The sequence below is a fragment of the Hyperoodon ampullatus genome (genome assembly GCF_949752795.1).
Source record: "Hyperoodon ampullatus genome assembly, chromosome: 4".
Classification (NCBI taxonomy): Eukaryota; Metazoa; Chordata; class Mammalia; order Artiodactyla; family Ziphiidae; genus Hyperoodon; species Hyperoodon ampullatus.
The window spans coordinates 17169447-17190838 of record NC_136917.1 but is presented as its reverse complement, the minus strand read 5'-3'; the positions used below and the strand labels follow the sequence as shown (position 1 = coordinate 17190838).

General features: G+C 50.6%; 1 protein-coding gene across 1 annotated transcript; it reads left to right on the top strand.

Moving 5' to 3' along the window:
* Window positions 1-8961: 8961 nt before the first annotated feature.
* Window positions 8962-11517, top strand: NKX2-5 (NK2 homeobox 5; the record flags this gene model as incomplete). The annotated part of the gene is made up of 2 exons (XM_079703022.1): window positions 8962-9292; window positions 10877-11517. 2 exons carry the CDS (start codon window positions 8962-8964, stop codon window positions 11515-11517), a joined length of 972 nt encoding a protein of 323 aa, XP_079559148.1.
* Between the last annotated feature and the right edge of the window lie 9875 nt (window positions 11518-21392).

The window sequence follows — 21392 nt, the reverse complement described above, 5'->3', positions numbered from 1 at the left end:
CACAAAGATACTATTAACAAAAACTGTCAAGTCAAAAGTGCAAAAGGAGGGGACGGGAAAAAATGCAAAGGAGTCAGCGGAAGGTAGTTCCTCTCAGAAAAACAAAAACAACTGTATAATAAATAAGACTTAAATTTGCAGGAAATGCCCCCAGAAGGATATTTTTTTTTAAGCCGGATGGTGGTGGGAATAAACTGAGAAAGGGCCGAAGGAAACCTTTTAAGCTTATGCAAATGTTTTTGTATTTTTTAAAATGTTTTTGTAGCTTGACTGTGGTGGTCCTTGCACGGATTTATTCATGTGTCAAGATTCATCGAACTGTACACTTAAACTGTGTTCATTTTGTTCTAGGTACATTATGCCTCAATAAAGTTGATTTTAAAAATAAATAAACCTGGAAACAACTTTGTCTTTAGGGAAGGGAACTGGGTGGCTGGGGAGAGGCCTGGAATACTTTACATTGTATTTCCCTTTTTACATGTTTATTTTGGGTTTTTATTGTTGTTTTGTTTTTACAGTGTATTACTTACTCAAAATGTATAATTAGGATATTCAGTGATGTGAATATAAAACAATTGTTAAGGAAACCAACAAAAACAAGAACAGAAGATGCTCATACACCCCCTTGTAGGGACAAGAAAAATTGTGCACTGTCCAAGCACAGAAAATATTTGGGAAGGGGAAATATCTTTAATGTTCATATTTGTTTCATTTGTTCTTTTGCTCCTATGTTTCAGACACCAACGAAAAATGAGGACCTAAAACTTTTCTGGTGTTACGTGGGTGTGGGTGGCTGTCATCTCCTTGAGGACTGAAGGACTCCCAGGGCAGGCCAGCCACAGGAGAATTCCATGCAAGGCCACAGGAGGCTTTCCTGGCCGTCGTGTCCAGCTCCCATGAGAGCTATCCCGCTTGGAGCAAAGATGCGGTGGCTCCTTGCACCTCCTGGAGAAGGCCAGAACTTGGAGTGCTTGACACCCCGATATCCCTCCCAGAGGTGGAAGCAGGGCCTCCCAGAGGCTAAGCAGGCCAACAGGATCCCTGGAGCCCAGAGAGGCCCCAGAGCCCGGCCCACCTCCCTATGGAGACCAGTGACTACAAGGGTCCCACCTCTGTTTGGGGGAACCAGATATGACATACCTCCATGTATCACCCTGCAAGATAGGGAAGAGTCACTTTGGCCTTGTTAAGACAGATTCCAGATCTGGTTCCGACTCAGAGCTATTTCAGAGAGTTTTGGAGGCTGACCTTCAAGAGACAGAGGGACAGTGGGTCCAAGGCCAGGGGCCAGGAAAACTAGGACCTGCCAGACTCCTCTGCTGGCCTGAGGACAGGACCTGGGTGGGGTTACCAGGCCTTTCCACCAGCCTCATCTACTGCCCCACTCACAGCCACCAGACCCACAGCACCTTCAAGCAGCAAGCCAAGGCACTGATTAATGTAGGGAGCTGCATTCCCAGTGACCCCAGAACTGGGCTCTAGCCCTGGACCAAAGCACAAGTCAGGGGGAAATCATGAGGGTCAATTTGCTGAGTGGTAATCAGGACCATTGAAGTCCTGTCCCTGGATAGTGCTGGACGAGTGCTGGCCACCCCACTCCCCTCTCTCTGAAGCTCCACTGACCACCCTCCTCAGTCTTCCTACCACTGATGGCTTAGCTCCAGTTCTTTCTCGGAGACTGGAGATTTCATTGAAGTTTCAAGCCTTACACACCACTGAATTGTAAACTCCAAGATGAGGGGTGAGGCCCATAAATATCCATTTTTAACATGTACTCCGGGGAATTCTGGCCTAGATGCTTCCACAGCTCAGGATTCTCTTCCCCGTCTTTAAAGGCATAACTTGATTCACTATATTTGGAGTTTATCTTGATCGTGTTTTTTTAAAAATCTATTTATGGCAATATACGTGCATATGGTAAGAACAGCAACAACAACAAAAAGGAAATCGTCCTAAAAAATGTACTAAAATGTCATGTTTTATTCCTGATTCCCCCCTCCCCCAGTACTTTTCCCCAGAAGCTTTCGTTACCTTTTGTTTACCCTTCAAAAAATTTTCATAGACCTACATATATGTACATATGCCCATACTTAAAACACAAACTCTACATCTTGATTTGATATTTATTGTGTCTCAAAAAGTATCCCTAAGAATACATATAAATGTAACTAATTCTTTCTCATGGCTGCTAGTATTCTGTTCCATGGGCTATATAATTTTTTAACCAGGCTTCCAAGATAGATATATTGGGGTTTTTTTAAACGTTTTGATTCTTTAAAAATATTTAAAACTGCAATGAAAATACTTTACTAAACATACATGTGTGTGTAGAATCATCCTAGAAGTGGAAATACTTGTTCAAAGGGCTTATGCATTTTTAATTGCAACAGTACTAAATTGCTGAAGAGGTTTCCCAGTTTACAATTCCAATCAACAACGTGAAAGAGTGACTAGGCAGAGTAATTATCAAATTTTGTGATCTTTGTCAATCTGATGAGTGAAAACCTTTGCCTCGTGGTTTTTTTTTTTCTTCCTTTCTTTTTTCCTTCTTTTTCTTTCTTTTGTTTTTCCTTCCTCCCTCCCTTCCTTCCTTCCTTCCTTCCTTCCTTCCTACCAGCAAAGTTCTGCTAGTCTTGGCCAATTTGTCAATTGTTTTGTTCAGTCATTTTCTTATTGATTCATGGAAGGTCTTTCCATATTGTGGAAGTTAGTGTTTTGGTCATTATTTCTAGCACTTAAACTGTGTGCCATTTTCTCTTTGATTCTATTCTGGTTTTGTTTTGCTGTACACAAATTATTTTTATGCCATTAGGTAATACAATTCATCTTTTATCGTTTCTAGGTCTGTAGTTCTCCTTATCCACCCTTCCAAATTATGAACACTCTAAAATTATTGTCTTAAGTCATCTATAGTACTGTTCTGTTTCATTTCTTAAGTTTAAAATTTTAAGCTATCTGGAATTAAATGTATGTGGTGTAACACATATTCACTTTATTTGGAATATGTGTTGTTGTATGGACCACATTCCCCAAAAGAGCATAATATCACAATTGGTAGGGACCTTATTTCCCATCTTATCCAGTTTCATTTTGTAGGTTAGACAACCACCAACATGACTCTCCACCCCTCCCCACTGCCCAGGTGAGTCCAGGTAACATCATGGGATGTTTCCCAGAATAGCACAGCTGGGAAGGTACCTTAGGTACACCTAAAACCACCTGGGAGACAAATGTGAAACCAGTGACCAGAAAGGAAAAAGCATGTGCTTGAGATCAGCCAATCAGTGGGAAGACAAGAACCTAGTACTAGTACTAGTACTGGCTCACAGTCTAGTACTCATTCTGGTACAGCTCTGCCTCCTTCAGGGTCTATGTGTCTTGGGCTGTGAAACACCAACACCTGATGCAAGGTGGACACCCAGTCAATGTGGGTAAACAGATGCAGAAATCAGGCCAAGTATCCAGTAGTGACTAGGCTATGAGTCACCTGGAGGCTGGGGGGAAGTTCTGGCCCACTCTTCTAAGCCTTTCCCCTCACTCCCCCACCCCCTCCCCCCACACACATGCACACTCATACATATATACACACAAATCCACCAGCCAGGTGGATCTGCCTGCTGTTTTCCACTTATGCGGGCTCCAGGCCCTTCTTATGGCTGAGCAACTTTGGATAGACAGCCTTTAAAGCAGTCCAGGGGACTTCCTGCCTGTCCCAGCTGGCTAGAGGAGGCTAGACCCTGGGGCAAAGGAAGCCACAAGCCTGGCAGATTACAGGAGCCTTGGGGACATGAAGATAGCATTTCCAGGGCTCTGCTCAAAGTGCCCAGAAAGCAGGACCAGCTTTATAATTTGTGGAGCCCAGTGCAAAATGAATGAAATGTGGAGCCTCTTGTTCAAAACTTATTAAGAATTTCCAGACAGCAACAACAGGACACAAGCCCCTTGTAAGCTCAGGCCCCGTGAAGCTACACAGTTGGCATACCCATGAAGCCAGCTTTCAGGGAAGGATAGGGTTACTTATAGCGGGAGGCGGGAGAAGCATCCTCCCCAGACCTCTAAAGGCTCAGCTTTTAGGGTAGAAGTGGACTGGGGGATTATTCATAACAGCCAAAAGGTGGAAACAACCCAAATGTCCATCGGCTGTTGAATGTAGAAACAAAATATGGTAATACCCATACAATAGGGTATCATTCTGCCATAAAAAGGAACAAAGTACTGATACTTGCTACAACATGGATGAACCTTGAAAACATTATGCTACGTGAAAAAAGCCAGTTACAAACGGCCACATATTATATGATTCCATTTGTATGAAATGTCCAAAATAGGTAAATCTACAGAGTCAGAAAGTAGATTAATTAGTGGTTACCTCGAGCTGGGGAGGTGGGAGAGGGGGAGGGTGTGGGGTTGATGGCTGAAGCCTACAGGTTTCCTTTGGAGCTGATGAAAATGTCCTAGAATTCATCTTGTCATGATTACAACTCCGTGACTCTACTAAAAGTCATGGAATTGTATACTTTAAATGGATGAATAATAAAGTTGTTACCAAAGAAGAAGGGGGGGCGGGTAGAAGGAGATGAAGGAGGGGGCGGAGGAGGAAGAGGACGGAATGGAAGAGATTATGGAGGAAGTGGAGGAAGAGGGGGTGGTGGAATCTTACATTTCTCCCTCTCTTTCTCTCTCTCACTCAGACGAACTATATGCCAGAAGCCCCCGTGTCGATGAAGGTTTTGGTGAACCCAGCATCCCCAGTCCAACAACCTGGTCCTCTTCTCTAGCTGCGTGGAGTGTGTGTTGGGGGAAGGGGTAGTGTCTTGCTTCCTCTCCAGCTGGTGGGACTCTAGAAGTCAGCGACATGCAAGAAAAGAAAATATTCACAGCTCTGCAGTCAGTCCTGTGTTCGAATCCTGAAACTGTCACTTTCCGTCTGTGTGACCTTGAGCAAGTCACTTCACCTTCCTGAGCCTCTTTCTCTTCTGTGGAGCCATCGAGATAAGCGGGTGCGCGAAGACGTTCGAGGGCGTGTGACTCATGCCGTGGGAGAGCAAGAAATTGGTACCTGCTGAGCCAACCCGAATAAGGCGAGTCCCGGACAGGAAAAAGCCGGTGCCGCGGAGGCCGCCTGGGCTCTTCCGGAGCCCAGGGCGAGAGCGGCAGCCCCAAGAGTCGCCCCCCACTCTCAAGCCCCGGCCCTGAAGGAAGGCAGGACGGCTGAGGGGCCCCGCGGCCAGGCCGGAGAGCCGGGGCGAGGGCCGGGAGCCGGGCCGCAGCCGCCGCTGCTCATCCATCAGCCGGACGAAGAGCAGAGGCGCGCTCTCGGCCCTCTGTTTGCTTTCTCGCCAATTATTGCCGCGCCGTAGCCCCTTTGTTGATACAGTAGTCCGAAAAAGTGCTAATGTTCATTTATCAGGGGGCCTGCCGGGGACTCCCACGAGTTGCGATTCTTCCCAAAATATAAACACGGGGCGAGCGTCCCAGACAGAAACCCCCATCTGTTTCCCCGGCGCGGGCCGAGAGCGAGGCGTTGTTGAAGATAAAGCCGAGGATAACGCCGCCTGTCTCCAATGGACGTCTCCCCGGCGCATTAATGACATTCCCGGTGATAGTTCCAGCTTATCTTTCAATTAATCATATATACCTTTTGCGGCCGACCCTGCTGATTGCAGGAAAGTGGGGGCCGGCTCGGGCCGCTCCGATCGCTTTCAATTAATAATATTTTATGTGCGTAGAATGCTCTCAAGTCATCCTGGAATTTGGCTCATCTTAAAGTACCGACTCTTTAAAAGGCAAGGAAAGAGATAGATTTTCGATCTCTCCTCTCTGCTCCTTTGTCTTTCTCCCTCTCTCTGCCTTTCTCTGGACTGAAGGTTGTTTGTTTGTCCTGCTAGTTTGGCCAAAGTGCGGCTTAGAGAGGCGGCCAGGTTAGGTCAGTCGCCCTTGGGAAGGAAGATGCATGCCTGGTGGGGCTGGAGAATCAAGTTTCCTCCCTCCCTACCCCCAACCATTGCAACTTCACTTAAAGAAAACAAAAATGTTTTTACTGACTCAGAAATTGTGAGGACTGCAAAGAAAATTAGAAATTGCTCTTGGACATTTCTCTGTAGAGACCAGCATGTGTCACTCCAATTTTGATTTTGCTCGTATTTATCCGGTTTTCCTCTTTTTGGCAACACTAAGGCCTGTTTTAGATCCAAGAGAAATTATTACCGGATTCACAGAGGGTGTGGGCGGTTGAAAACTTATTGATTTTGTCCAAATATGGAGGGTTTTCTTTCCTCCCCTTTTCATGACACCTGACCCACAAATCTGTCAGCCCTAGGAACACCCACACCCGAAAATAAGTGATAAATCTTCACCGCTTTGATTTGCAGAGGAAATGCTGAATTATTCTCTTCCTCCAGAACTCTCTTAAAACACACACACACACACACACACACACACACACACACACACACACACTAAAAACAGAGATCCCGGATGCAGCCTCGATGTCCCCCATTAAACGGTAATATTTCAGGCGTCGGCTCACACTAATCTTTCAAACTGTCATCGCGAGCCGCCCGGCCAGCCCATTCACTTAACAGCGCTCCCAGGACCCTCGCTCCGAGCTCTTTTCAGCGAGACGTTTAATTGAATCGGATGTGGCTCGTTTGCCAGACGTCACCGCCTCGGCGATAGGCATCCTCTCCCATTCCCCAAAAACATTCTTGAAAGGCGAGGCGGGCCCCCAAGCTAGGTTAGTTGAAGGCAATTACTATAACATTGGCCAAAAGCCGTGGTGAAGTAGAGCCGAAGAGAGGCCACTGATCTGCAGCTCCGTCGAGGGAGAACTCGGGTTTGGGAGGTTGGGAAGTGGGCGGGTGCGGAGGGTTCCTGGGGCTTGCGAACTTCCCACATTTGAAAAAAGGCATCTCTACGCAGACCAAGCTAACAGTCCCAGAACCGGCCGTGGTCCCCGGCTCGAAGACTTAAAGCGAGATTCCGCCGCGGTGGTGGGGGCCTGGCAGCGGCGGCTGGCGCCTGGAAGCCGGGTCGGAGTGCTCCGAGCCTCCGCGACAGCCGCGCGGGGCTCCGCTCTCCTTCGCCCTAGCCCGGAGGCCACAGGTCCCCGGAGTGTGGATTTGATGAGGGGTTGGCAAAGTTCCAACATTAGGCCTACGCTTGACTCCACTGGCGGTTCACCGTCAGGCTTGAGCACCCTAAGATTCACGTTCTGGACCTGCTTCGTGCATTTCCTGGGCGCCTTGAAGGCGCATTCTGGAATCTAAGGTCCTGAGCCCTGTCCTTAGGTTGCCTTTGGCCCTGTGTGCCTTTCTTCTGGTTCAAACGCTTCTTCCCTGGTCCCCAACTCGCCCTCCGCAAGGAGCCGAGCCCTACAAGTCTCCATTCTCAGAAAGTCCGCGCGCTCCACCCGGACTTCCCCGCAGAAGCTAGGGTGGTGGGAAGTCGATGTTTTTCCCCTGACAAGCCTCGCCATCGCTAGAGATAGGATAAGGCGGAGACCATAACCTGGGGCCATTCTGTCTGCCCGGATCCTCCCTGAAATTGTACACAAAATAGAGTGCCTCTCTACAGTTTTCTGGGGGTGAAGGGAAGGCCCCCCAAGCTTTCATCAGATCTCCCAAGGGACCCAGAGGGATGAGGCGGGCTAGCGCAGGATCTGACCGGGTAGCTTGCTCCAGGGAAACACTTACATGTTTGTCTGACAGAAGATCCCTACTTTACTGACCCTGGGCTAAAAATTAACACCCCGGCCCAAAAATTAACACCCCGGCCCCTACCCGCCATGCGCCTGGCCCGGCCGCCGCCGCGGCGCCCCACTCGGAGACGGCCCAGAGACATCTTGGCCACGTTGAGTTCAGAGGAGCCCCGCCTGCCTGAGACCTAAACCTGAGCTGGGACCTGAGACCCTTGTGCTTGGACAGAGGCCTAGGGGCCTCGCTGCTAGGCAGGGAGGGCAGGGGAAGGAGGGAGGCCGGAATGACGGGCCCTCAAGAATAGGAGGAAAGGCCACTGGGAGCTAGGATGCCCTAGAAGACAGCTCTCTTCTGGGAAGCTGAGTTTCTCTGCTGGGATTCTGGATTTGTTTCATTATTAAGGGGAGGGTCATCTCTCTGGGAAGAGACTGGCAGTGACTGGTGCCCCCTGGAGTTGTGTTTGTACACTTACACTACTGTAGGCGGTGCCCCTCCTTCCTACAACCACCCACCTTGCTTTTCAGCTTGACTCACCCAGGACCCCCCAGAGCCTGGCCTCCTGGCAAAGGGGGTACTACACAGAATCCCAAAATTGTCCAGAATGGCCCCCTCCTGCCATCGCCCCAGAGCAAACCCTTTCCCCAGTGCTTCTCTTCTTATTCAGACTCTTCCAAGTCGGACACACCATACCGTTAGTAATAAATAAAGCCTTTCCGACTCCTGGAAATAACTCAGTCCCCCCAGCCCTCACCCAGTCCTTCACTTCCCTATTCTGTTTCAGGTGCTGAGGAACATTTCTTCAAATCCCAGATCCACCCAACCCAGCCTAAAGGCCGGATTCGGAGAATAATCGGGTCCTTTCCTGAGCATCCATCCTGGTAGGATTTTCAGGCTAATGTTTTGGACAAATCTCAGGCTGCACGAGCGAAAGGAGTCTTCCGAACGCGTTGCGGGCCCTTTAAAAAGCTGAGCGGGATTTTTTTTTTTTTTTTTTGAGCCGTATGACTATATTAGGTGACCCGAAAGTGCTCATCGCTCCTGTCAATGAGGCCCCCGGCCCAATGGCAGGCTGAGCCCCCCTCCTCCGGCCTGGTCCCGCCTCTCCTGCCCCTTGCGCCCCGCACTACCTGCCGCCCGGCCACATCCAGAGCTGGAAGGCGGGTGCGCGGGCGCGCGGCGGGCACCATGCAGGGAGGCTGCCGGGGGCCGTGGGCAGCGCTGCTCTCTGCCGCCCACCTGGCGCTGTGAGACGCGCGCTGCCACCATGTTCCCCAGCCCCGCGCTCACGCCCACGCCGTTCTCGGTCAAAGACATCCTGAATCTGGAGCAGCAGCAGCGCAGCCTGGCCGCCGGGGAGCTCTCCGCGCGCCTGGAGGCCACCCTGGCGCCCGCCTCCTGCATGCTGGCCGCCTTCAAGCCCGAGGCCTACGCGGGGCCGGAGGCCGCAGCGCCCGGCCTCCCCGAGCTGCGCGCCGAGCTGGGCCCCGCGCCCTCGCCCGCCAAGTGCTTGCCTGCCTTCTCAGCCGCCCCCGCCTTCTATCCGCGTGCCTATGGCGACCCTGACCCTGCCAAGGACCCTCGAGCCGATAAGAAAGGTGAGGAAGAAACACAAGCTCCTTCTCCCCTCTGGGGTTGTTTTCGTCCCCAAACCTCGCGGCCAAGAAACTCTGGCTTGGGTAGAGGCGAGGCGAGTGCCTGGGCGGATGGTCGAGCAAAGGGGGCTCCGAATGTGAGAAGCGAGGTTGTCGCCAGGGTCCCCCCACCACCACCGCCCCATGCTTCCAGTCGGAGGTTTAGAGGAAATGCTGGATCGTGACGATCAGAAACAAGAGACAGGAGAGAAATATATATATATACTTTCTTGCGGCCTAACAAAGCCCCAGGCGGCGGCAGCCCTGCTCTTGGATTTGTTATGAAGTTGAAGTTGAGCGATCCGTTTGTGATAGAACAGAGGGAGAGAGAGATATTCTGTATATCGGGTTTTTTTTTTTTTTTTTTTTATCTCTTGAGGGTCTTTTTGAGGATCTGACGAAAATCACTAAACAGAAATCAAAATGCTGCACGCCAGACATACTTTTGCACACAATTGGAGCAGGTCCAGGACCTTCTGTAGCCCACCCGTTACCCGGGGTGGCTGGGGCCTTTCCTCCTTTGTGCCCTGAGAGTGGAATGTTTGAGAACAAGGATCTTGAATTTAAAATGGGATACTCCGGACTCTCAAGAATCTGACTTAGCAGCTTTATTTTTCCATAACAATTTTCCCACGCGGCCAGGGCCGAGAGGTTCTCTCCTGGAAAAAGTTAGAAAATGCCGCGCGACGAAAGGCGTGGGGCAATGGAGGAGGTGACTGGGGGAAGTCGGACGGATCGCCGCGCGCATCCCGAGGTCCGGGGGGAGGCTTGCCCGCCGGTGGGAAGGGCGCGTCGGGGAGACGGTGGCCCAACGCGGGGTCCACATAAACCCGGGAAGGCCGAGGACACTGGCTGAAGGACCGCCGAGACCCCAGAGGGGCTTTCTGTGATCCTACAAAAGTTTGTCTAGTTGCAGAGGGAAGGCCCCAGGAACAGCTGCCGGAGGGCACGGCAGCTTGAATTGGTCGCTACCGATTCGAATTCAATTGGAATCCAAGGCCACCTGCCTACCCGCTGCTTTTTGGGCGCTGCACAATCTCCACAGCAGTTGCACGGGAGCCTTTGATAGATCACCAAACCAACAACTCTTGGCTTTCTGTTTCTTCGGTTCCCGTAATTTTGAGATAGTGTGACTGACCCTGGGGTGAGGCCTAGATCTCCTTCACTTAACTTCTCAAATCAAAGTAGTCCTAATCTAATTCACCCCAGCGCATCACTTGGCTTTATTTTCTTTGCAACCTGAAGTCGTTAAGTCACTGTCCATATCTTTGACCAGAATGTGAACCAACCCGAGGGCAGGGACCTGTCTTGTTTTGTTCTCCTGTGCCTAGAGCCGTGCCTGGCACATAGTAGGCAATCAACAAATGTTGACTGTCGAGCGGAAACCGAGCAGTCGCGGCGCCCAGTGCAGCCGGCAGAGTGAGCCGCAGTCAAGCTGGGGGCTCCAGGCAGGACGGGGTGGCACCCACTGGGGCTCATCACCCGGCGGGAGCTCGGGGGTCGGGTCGCTGTGACCCAGCGTCTCTCTGCCTCTCTGTTCCCCCTCAGAGCTGTGCGCGCTGCAGAAGGCGGTGGAGCTGGAGAAGCCTGAGGCGGACAGCGCCGAGCGACCCCGGGCGCGACGGCGGAGGAAGCCGCGCGTGCTCTTCTCGCAGGCGCAGGTCTACGAGCTGGAGCGGCGCTTCAAGCAGCAGAGGTACCTGTCGGCTCCGGAGCGCGACCAGCTGGCCAGCGTGCTGAAGCTGACGTCTACGCAGGTCAAGATCTGGTTCCAGAACCGGCGCTACAAGTGCAAGCGGCAACGGCAAGACCAGACTCTGGAGCTGGTGGGGCTGCCCCCGCCACCGCCGCCGCCAGCGCGCAGGATCGCGGTGCCAGTGTTGGTGCGCGATGGCAAGCCTTGCCTCGGGGACTCGGCGCCCTACGCGCCAGCCTATGGCGTGGGCCTCAACGCCTACGGCTATAACGCCTACCCCGCCTACCCGGGTTACGGTGGCGCGGCCTGCAGCCCTGGCTACAGCTGCACCGCTGCTTACCCCGCCGGGCCGCCACCGGCGCAGTCGGCTACGGCGGCCGCCAACAACAACTTCGTGAACTTCGGCGTCGGGGACTTGAACGCCGTGCAGAGCCCCGGGATTCCGCAGGGCAACTCAGGAGTGTCCACGCTGCACGGTATCCGAGCCTGGTAGGAAAGGGACCGGTCTGGGACGCCCCCGACCGGTCCCACCTCTAAAGGGGGGCACTGACTCTCGAGGAGAGGGAGGGCTCCCGACACGATCCTGCGTCCCTCGGATGTCACATTCACTCCCACGGAGGCCTCGGAGCTATACCTGCCCCGTGCGCCTTTGTCCCCACGCGAGGGAGAGTTTGTGGTCGGGTTTACGGAGCTTGCGGTGAGTGATCCCGCAGCCTGGTGCCTTAGCCGTCGCCCCGGGAGTGCCCTCCGAGAGCCCACGGGCATCCCCAGTCTGCCGAACGGCCAATTGGGACTGGGAGCCCGGGCGCGGCAGGCCTAACATCCGGCCGCGTTTCCTCGAACCTGGGCCGGGCGCCCGGGCCCTTGCTGCCTTGCCGCTGCCCCCACCCCCTGTATTTATGTTTTTACCTGTTTCTGTAAGAAATGAGAATCTCCTTCCCATTAAAGAGAGTGCGCTGATCCTCCTGTGTGCTTCATTCAGCTTGCGGCGCTTCAGAAACTGAATGTTGGAGGGCAGAGGCAGCCGGCCTTGAGTTGTAGGGATGGGTATTCACTGAGCAAGTTGATAACAATGATAGATAAAGACTAACCTGTGCTGCGTCCCATGTTAGGTGCTTTCTGGGATTGCTCATGTAACCTTCAATAATCCGACAAAGGGAGGTCCTATTTTAAAGTTTAGCAGACTGAGGTCTGGAGAGGTTTAATGACTTGCCTGTGAGTAAATAGCCAGTACTGGTAGAAATGAGGTTTGCTTCTGGGTCTCACTTCAGAGACTGAGGACACTGACCCAGAGGTCCCAACCTCACCTCCTTAACCCTACTATGTACCAGGCACTGTTCCAGGTACTGGGCATTAAATGGAGGGCAAAGGCACCTAGGCCCTATGAGATTGGAAGGCACCAGAACTCATCCTACTTAGAAGAATGCTGCAGCCCATTTTATAGATGGAGAAGCCCAGAACCAAAACCCTTGTCAAGCTCCTCAGAACTCCCCAGCCCAGTGATACTCAGACACTCCAAATGGAAGTGCCACTGGGGTCTAGTGGCCCGGTCTCACCAGCTGCTTGGCTGGGTAGAGTGCAGAGCCTGGACCACAAAGAGGCGTCTGGCGGACCGTGCTCACCTCCTTCTGTGGCTAGGCCCCATGAATTCACTAGTCAGGGAACCCTTCTCCCCCATTTGACCGCCTCTCAGCATTTAACGAATTTTGCACTAGTCCTCACCAACGAAAGCTGTTGTACAGATTTTACAGATGAGAAAATTGAGGCTCAGGGAAATCCAGCTAAAAACCTGCTCACTGTGGGAGTTTCTTGCTGCCTTCCCCTGTTTTTTCATCAGTAAAATAAAAATAACAAAAATACTCAGATCCCGCCAGTCCTCAGGGGCTCGGACCTGACTTCCAAGCTCCTCTACCTCCGGCTCATCTACCGCCAGCCTCCAAAGTCAAGAGGAGCTAATTCAATTCTTTAAAAGGGAGGGAGTCAGGGACTTTGTGTTCCTGTGGAATGTGGGTTTTTCTGAATTTTGCCTGGAAAGTACAGGCCTGGCTGCCTGGTCCCAGAGCTCTTGGTGGAAGACAAAACATTGCTCCTGGCATATCCTAATTCAGTGCGCCTCTTAGGCTGGGGAAGAGTCCCCAGGCCGGGCCTGGGGCCATCCTTCTGTCAAGCCAGGGACCAGGCAGCTCTGCCAGTGCCTGTACCGTCCTCTATCCCTCAGGCTCACCCCACTGCCTTTGGGGATAGGGGAAGATGCCAGGAGATTCTAAGTGCTAAGAGCTGAGCTGGACGCAGCTTGTGATTCAGGGATGCTGGGGTGTATGCAATCGACCATTGCAGGGTTATGGGCTGTGCTCTGCAAGGAAGTGGGAAAGGCTGCCTCAGAACTTGGCTCAGGGCCCTCGGACTTGAATCTCTCTGCTGTAAAGTCCAAGCCGAGGACTGCGGGGAGGGGAAGTGTTCAGCTCAGCACTTGCACACCGCCTCCTGAGCCTACGACCCTACTTCGAGCTTTCAGCGCTCTCTGCCCCTCTCCGAGATGCACACCGCGGTCCCATCTCATGGAAGGGCACCCGGAGACTGTGCCAGACCACCAGACCAGCTCTTAATTCAGACAGCCCTTTCCTACCAGGCAGCCCCAGCAGGCGGCCTAACTCACACAACCAGGGAATCCTTCGACCTGGAGCTCACCCACATTCTCACCCTTAATTAGTGTCCAGCCGCCCCCCACCCCGGGGTCCTGCATGTCCGTGGGCCTTTCTCATCTTACACTCGTCTACAGTAACATTAGAAAAAATTTTTTTTCACAACGTTATACTGCTATGGTTTTTCTATGATGCCTCCGTCTCCCTCTTTGTCATCCTTCAGGGACCAGCTGAGTGACCCCAAGGTCTCTCACAAACGGATAACAGTGGCTGGCTGGCTTTGGGCTCACCGAAAGCCAGGACTCCGGGCTAAATGCTTACCGGGGTTCTCTAATCTAATCCATCTTAATTTGCAAGCCAGGAAGCTGAGGACCAAAGGTTACGGTAATGGTCAAGGTCATACATTCCCTAAGCGTGGAACTGGGAAACCCACCGGGCAGATACTGAAGGGCGGGGGTGGGGTGGGCGTGTTTAAGAACCGAGAGCCCGTTCACGTCGCTCTTCAAGATGCAGCGGGACGCTGCTCCCGGCCCCGAGCGAGCCTACGCTCTCACCAGTGGGGTGAGGATCTCAGGCTCGGTATCCAGTGCGCAGAGCCCTGGGAAGCGGCACAAGGCTCTCGCCAGCCGAGGGTGTTGGGTCCGGGGGCCAGGGGGACGAGGGTCTAAGGGTCATTACTATCTTAAACTAATGACGCCCGCCTTCCCATAGCGATCCCTTCACAAATCAAACCGGCAGTATTTGTTTTGTTTTTCAAGTATTCTATAAACGAAGCGTGCAGAGTGAAAATATTCAACCAGGACAGAAAAGTGAGAAATGCTGGGGACCTCCGAGGTGGCAAAGGCCACGGAGATTAGTGCGGTACAGGCGGACTCTGCATGCCCGGAGTGCCAGGGGCTCACCTAGGGAAATAGTTATACTTAATAATTAAAAAAAAAAATCAGCCACCCGCCGCGGTTAAAAATTAATGAGGTGATAAACCGTGACATTAAAAAGAAAGAAGCTGGCTCCGCAGGCTGAGGTGGAGTGGTTCCCTCAAGCCCAGCGCCGCCCTGCACCAGCCGGCGGACGAGAGCCCCGGCTGAGGGTCCCCAGCAGAGGAGGGCCCCCAGCAGAGGAGGGCCCAGAGGCTGGGCCACCGCGCCTCTCCCCTTTCCACCGAGCTCTTGCCCAGAAGTCCTCTAGCTTCCTAGCGTTATTCCCAGCGAACAGACACAGGTTTGGCCAAATCAGAATAGCTCCCATTTTATTTTGTATAGATTCCCCATTAAATCGATGTCATGTGGCGTATTTCAATACCTGTATTTAAACGAATGCGCAGAACATGCAGGGTTCCCTGGAACTTTACGACTTGACAGCAGCCGGGAACCCTGGCTGCTCCTTGGCAGGCACGCCCTTCGTGGGCCTGCCCCTTGCTTCCTCTGGGAGGTATTCCCGGCTCAGGCCGCGCACGCTCCACTGTGGGAGCCAACGGCCCGGCAGCTCCGGGTCTTGCTGACCTCCCTGCTAGACTGGGCTCCTGGAAAAAGCGGCCAGTGGCTTAGATTTCATTTATAACTCATGGAGCTTACTGCGGTATGAACACTGTCCTAGCTCTTTACAATAAACCCGGGACTTCCCTGATGGCGCAGTGGTTAAGAATCTGCCTGTCAATGCAGGGGACACAGGTTGGATCCCTGGTCCAGGAAGATCCCACATGCCGCAGAGCAAGTAAGCCTCTGAGCCACAACTACTGAAGCCCGCGCGCCTACAGCCCCTGCTCTGCAACAAGAGAAGCCACCGCAACGAGAGCACACCACAACAAAGAGTAGCCCCCACTCGTCGCAACTATAGAGCAAGCCCACAAGCAGCAACGAAGACCCAAAAAACACAATAAACCCATCTAGTCCTATTTTACACCTCTGAGTTCTGCTGAGGAAATAGATGAAGAATGAATCTTAGGCCCAAAGAGGAGGAGTAGCTTGTCCAAGGTCACACAGCTCATTAGTGCCAGAGCTTGGTTTCAAACCCAGGCAGTCTGATTCCGGAGCCCAAGAGCAAGGTAACATCTCATCCCCAGTTCAAAGAGGAGGCACAGAAATGCCTGTCAGCAATCCCACTACTGGGCATATACCCTGAGAAAACCATAATTCAAAAAGAGACATGTACCATAATGTTCATTGCAGCACTATTTACAATAGCCAGGACAGGGAAACTACCTGTGTCCATCAACAGATGAATGGATAAAGAAAATGTGGCACATATATACAACGGAATATTACTCAGCCATAAAAAGAAACGAAATTGAGTTATTTGTGGTGAGGTGGATGGACCTAGAGTCTGTCATACAGACTGAAGTAAGAAAGAGAAAAACAAATACTGTATGCTAACACATATATGGAATCTAAGAAAAAAAAAAAGGTCATGAACAACCTAGGGGCAAGATGGGAATAAAGACACAGACCTACTAGAGAATGGACTTGAGGACACGGGGAGGAGGAAGGGTAAGCTGGGACAAAGTGAGAGAGTGGCATGGACATATATACACTACCAAATGTAAAATAGAGAGCTAGTGGGAAGCAGCCGCATAGCACAGGGAGATCAGCTCGGTGCTTTGTGACCACCTAGAGGGGTGGGATAGGGAGGGTGGGAGGGAGGGATACGCAAGAGGGAGTGGATATGGGGATACAACTGATTCACTTTGTTATACGGCGGAAACTAACACACCATTGTAAAGCAATTATACTCCAATAAAGATGTTTTAAAAAATGTCTGTCAATTGATTACAGGGTACAGTAATAATATTAGCTAACAATTCTTCAAAGATTTCTAGGTGCCAGGCATATCAAGCATATGAGGTAAGCATGATTATTTCTCACTGAGGGCAGAAGAGGAGACTGAGGCACGTAGAAGTGGCCCACCCCAGATCTCACAGTGAGGGAGCAAGGCAGCTGGGATTCCAGGGGGCCCATCTGTCCCCCTTGCACCACTCTGCTGCTTCTCAGGAGAGCTTACTGCAGAGGCGGGTAGGAAGTGAGCAGGCCTGGTAGGCCGGTCACCCAGAGCCACCACCCACCCTGCTCCAACCCACAGCTGCCGAAGGTAACAGTGGGCACGATTGCCTAATATCTGTTCTTGCTTCCCTTGTGCCAGGCACAAGGCTAAGTGCTGAACCTGCAAATCTCATTCTGTCACTTCCCAAGGAGGAAATTGAAACCCAAAGGAGTTAAGGACATTGACTACCAAAGGTCACTCTGGTAGTGTGGCCTGGGGAATCCTAGATGGGAATCTAGATGGCTCCGCTAGAAGCCCTGGCTCTTCTTTTTTTTTAATATTTATTTATTTATTATTTATTTTTGGTTGCATTGGATCTTGGGCTGAGCGTGGGCTTTTCTCTAGTTGTGGCGAGCGGAGGCTACTCTTCGTTGCGGTGCGCGGGCTTCTCGTTGAGGTGGCTTCTCTTGCTGTGGAGCACGGACTCTAGGTGCGCGGGTTTCAGTAGTTGTGGCACATGGGCTCAGTAGTTGTGGCTTGTGGGCTCTAGAGCACAGGCTCAGAAGTTGTGGCGCACGGGCTTAGTTGCTCCGTGGCATGTGGGATCTTCCCGGACCAGGGCTCGAACCCGTGTCCCCTGCATTGGCAGGCAGGTTCTTAACCACTGTGCCACCAGGGAAGCCCAAGCCCGGGCTCTTTGAACCACTCTCAGCAGTTCCCAAACTTACCTGAAGACATAAACTGCTGGAGGCTGGGACAAACCCAACCCCATGCCTGCCCCAGCTCCCTTGGATTGGCCTCCCTGGGGACGTCGCCTGCAAAACCACATTTGTAAACAGGTGATCCTCATCATCTGGCAAGTTGGAGAACTACATCTTTCCCAGAGGCCCCAGATCCTTCAGGCTCCTCTCCTGGTGGCCTGGGAGAAACTGGAGTCAGATTTCCCCTCTCCAGGCCCTGCTTGTTCATCTCAGGGTCTCTGTGTGGTTGCTGGGATCCAGTGGCTACAGCACAAACCCAGCAGCCTGGGGACCCTGGGAGGGCGGAGGGGGGCAGAGGGAGGGAAAGAGGAAGCGGGGAGGTTAGGAGAGGTACTCTGGGACACACTTGTTTTGGCCCAGACCACAAAACCACCCCTGTGGCTTATGCAGCCCAGTACCTGCCAGCACTGCATAGGAGAGAAGATGAATTTGGGGGGACTCTTCAGAGACAGTCTATCTGTTCTGCCCAGATCCTAAGCTCCCCCGTGGAGCCCCACAGGAAGGTGAGTAGGCGCAAACCAACCTCCATAGGGGTTTACAGGGTGCCAAGCTCTCCATGTGGCCCTCTGTCCACAGGAGGCTTAAAAGGTTTTTGTCATTTACCCTGTTCCACACTTAAGAAGCAGCCAAGCTGAATTCTAAAACCAAACCCTCTTCTTTCCAGCACACCCCAACTAACCCTACCCCACCCAGACTCCAGCCTGCAGAAATCTCACTTGCTGCTCTGGCTCACATTAACTCTGCCACTGCCCCAAAGAAGTTTCCTTTGTCCTCAGCTTCTTAGGGGAGGTTTGTCACACAAGGCTGGCACATTCCTGCCTCAGGGCCTTTGCACTGGCTGCTCCCTTTTCTTGGAATGACCTCCCCCAGATATCTGCCTGGCTGATGCTTCATCTGTTTCAAGTCTTTACTCAAATGTCACCTTATCATGAGGCTCCTATTTAAAATTGCATCCCCTGTGGAGAAAAGGGAACCCTCGTACACCATTGGTGGGAATGGAAATTGATGCAGCCACTATGGAGAACAGTATAGAGTTTCCTCAAAAAACTAAAAATAAAGTTGCCATGTGATCCTACAATCTCACTCCTGGGCATATATCCAGAAAAGACAACTCTAAGTCGAAAAGATACATGCACCCCAATGTTTGTAGCAGCACTATTTACAATAGCCAAGACTTGGAAGCAACCTAAAAAAAAAAAAAAATATATATATATATATATATATATATATATATATATATAATGAAATATTATTCAGCCGTAAAAAAGAATGAAATAATGTCATTTGCAGCAACATGGATGGGCCTAGAGATTATCATACGAAGTGAGGTAAGTCAGACAGAGAAAGACAAATACCATATGATATCACTTATATGTGGAATCTAAAAAAATGACACAAATAAACTTATTTACAAAACAGAAATAGACTCACAGACACAGAAAACAAACTTATGGTCACCAAAAGAGATAGCTGCGGGGCAGGATGGGAGAAATAAATTAAGCATTTGGGATTAACATATATACACTACTATATATAAAATAGATAAAAAACAAGGACCTACTGTATAGCACAGGGAACTATATTTAAGACCTTGTAATAAACTATAGTGGAAATGAATCTGAAAAAGAATGGATATATGTATATGTATAACAATCACTTTGCTGTATGCCTGAAACTAACACAACATTGTAAATCAACTATATTTCAATTAAAAAAAGAATTAAAACAACTGTAGATACAATATTTATTGACTCTAAGATGAATTTATTTTCCTAATTTTTCATTTCATTTTCTTCAAGACAAAGTCCCAAACTAATTTTTCCTTTTTTTTTCTATAATTTGTTTTCACATTTTGTACTCTATTTTAAACAGCCTTTTTTTCTGGCATGAGTTTTCTTTAGAAAATGATCATCCCCTGTTTTGTCTTAGGACAGAACTTTCTCTTATAGTCTTGTATTTGAAGTTCCTCCTTTCTATCTGGTGAACTCCTACTCATCCATCAAGACCCATGTCATATGGCACCCCCTTTCTGAGAGCATCCCCCACTATTAGAGAATTAACTTTATAACTTGGTAATCACTGTTGTATCCGATTCATCTCTATGCCCACAGTGCTTAACAAAGAACATGCTACATAGTAGGTGCTCTCATCTGACAAATGAATGATTGAATAAGTGAATGAATAAAGCCTGCAGGTGGGAAGCAGTACACCCACAGATTCATCGTCTCCTGTACTTCTTTTCTGTAACAGTCACGGCATTTGTAAGTCCTGTTGTAATTCTCTCTCCACTGGTAAACGGTGGGCTCCATGTGGGAAAGACAGGGTTTGTGTGCTCACCCTGCACAGAGGCTGATCATAGCAGGCATATAATAAATGTGCACTGCCTGAATGAACAGATTTATTTATTTTGATTTTCAAGGTAAAGAAATGCACTTCTGGAAACAGAATTTTAAAACATGCCTGTTTGCAGTTACTCGTCACCTTCTCCAACCCCCCTCCTCTGCTCCTGACTGGCAGCCGTGAAATTCATTCAATACATACGTATTAAATAATGTGCAAGGCACTGGGGAACCCGCCAGAGAGTAAGATCCCTGCCATCATGAGTCTCAGTTCTGGTGGGGGACAGACAATAAACAGATAAATACATATATAAGACCATTTGAGATTGTTATCAGTACTGAGAAGGAAATTCAGCTGGGTGATATGACTGAGAGGGCTGGAGGGGTAGCTGAGGGGGAGGGGGGAGAGGTGTTTTAGACTCTGTGGTCTGGCAAAGCCACACATTGAAGGCAATGTTTAAGTTTTGAAGGTTTAGATGCAGCAGCCATGGGAAGATCTGGTGAAGGGAGTTCAAGGCAGAGGGAGCAGCTTGTGCAAAGGCCCTGAGGTAGGAATGACCTTGGCATGTTCAAGGAACAACAAGTGTGGTCAGAGCTTAGTGAGCACTTGGGTGGTTAAGTGGGTGGGTGGAGGAATATGACGTGGGGTCAGAGAGGTCAGCTTCATAGGCATGGGACCGATGGATTTATCGGTTATAAGTCTCCACTCCCCTGTATAGTATTTCCACCCATACCCAAACTTCTCTGACTCTTGACTTTGGACTTGCCCATGGGAATTGCTTTGATGAATAGATGTTAGCAGATATGACACAGGCAGAGGCTGACATGTGCTTTGCTCTCTTGTGTTTCTGCCATCGCCATGGGAAGAAACTGCTCTGCCAGCTCACTGGTCCAAGGAGGAAGAGAGACACCTGGACGTGACCTATGGGCCGAGCCCCCAACCTCTGCCAAACTCCAGCCAACCCAAAGATGTGTGAACAAGAAAAGCTGATGTTTTCACGCCATTGCACTGGTGGGCAGGGTTGTTTCACAGCATTATTGTGGATGCAGTTAACTAATAGAAGTCCATGGCAGGAGGTGGGAGTGTAGTTCAAGGGTAATGAGAAGCCAGCTGGGGATGCTTCCTTCCACGGCCCATAGATGGCGGCAGGTGGGCAGCCATGAGGGCAGTTCACTCACTCTATTTGTCCTCCTGTGGGACACAGAACGTGACTGCATTTCCCCACTACCTTAAAGTTAGCGTGGCCATGTGACTTCTGAGCAGAAGCAATATTAACGTGTCACTTCCAGATGAAAAGCTTTAGGAGCCAGAATACTGATCCATCTGTCATTCTTCCTCTGTCAGGGCAACCAGTAAATCTCGTCTAATTCCCCAGACTTCGCTACACTTCCACTGCTCCCAGCTTGGTCCAGGCTACAATATGTCTCACCTGGGTGACCACAGTGACCTCCAGCTGGTCTCCTCCTTTTCACTCTTGTTCCCTGTGTTAAACAGAATAATGGCCCCCAACAATGTCCACGTCCTAATCCCCAGAACCTGTGAATGTGCAAAAACAAAAACAAAAAACAACAAAAAAACGACAACAAAAAGCAAAAACCCTTGCAGATGTGATTTAGTTAAAGGTCTTGAGATGGGGAGGGTATCCTGGATTC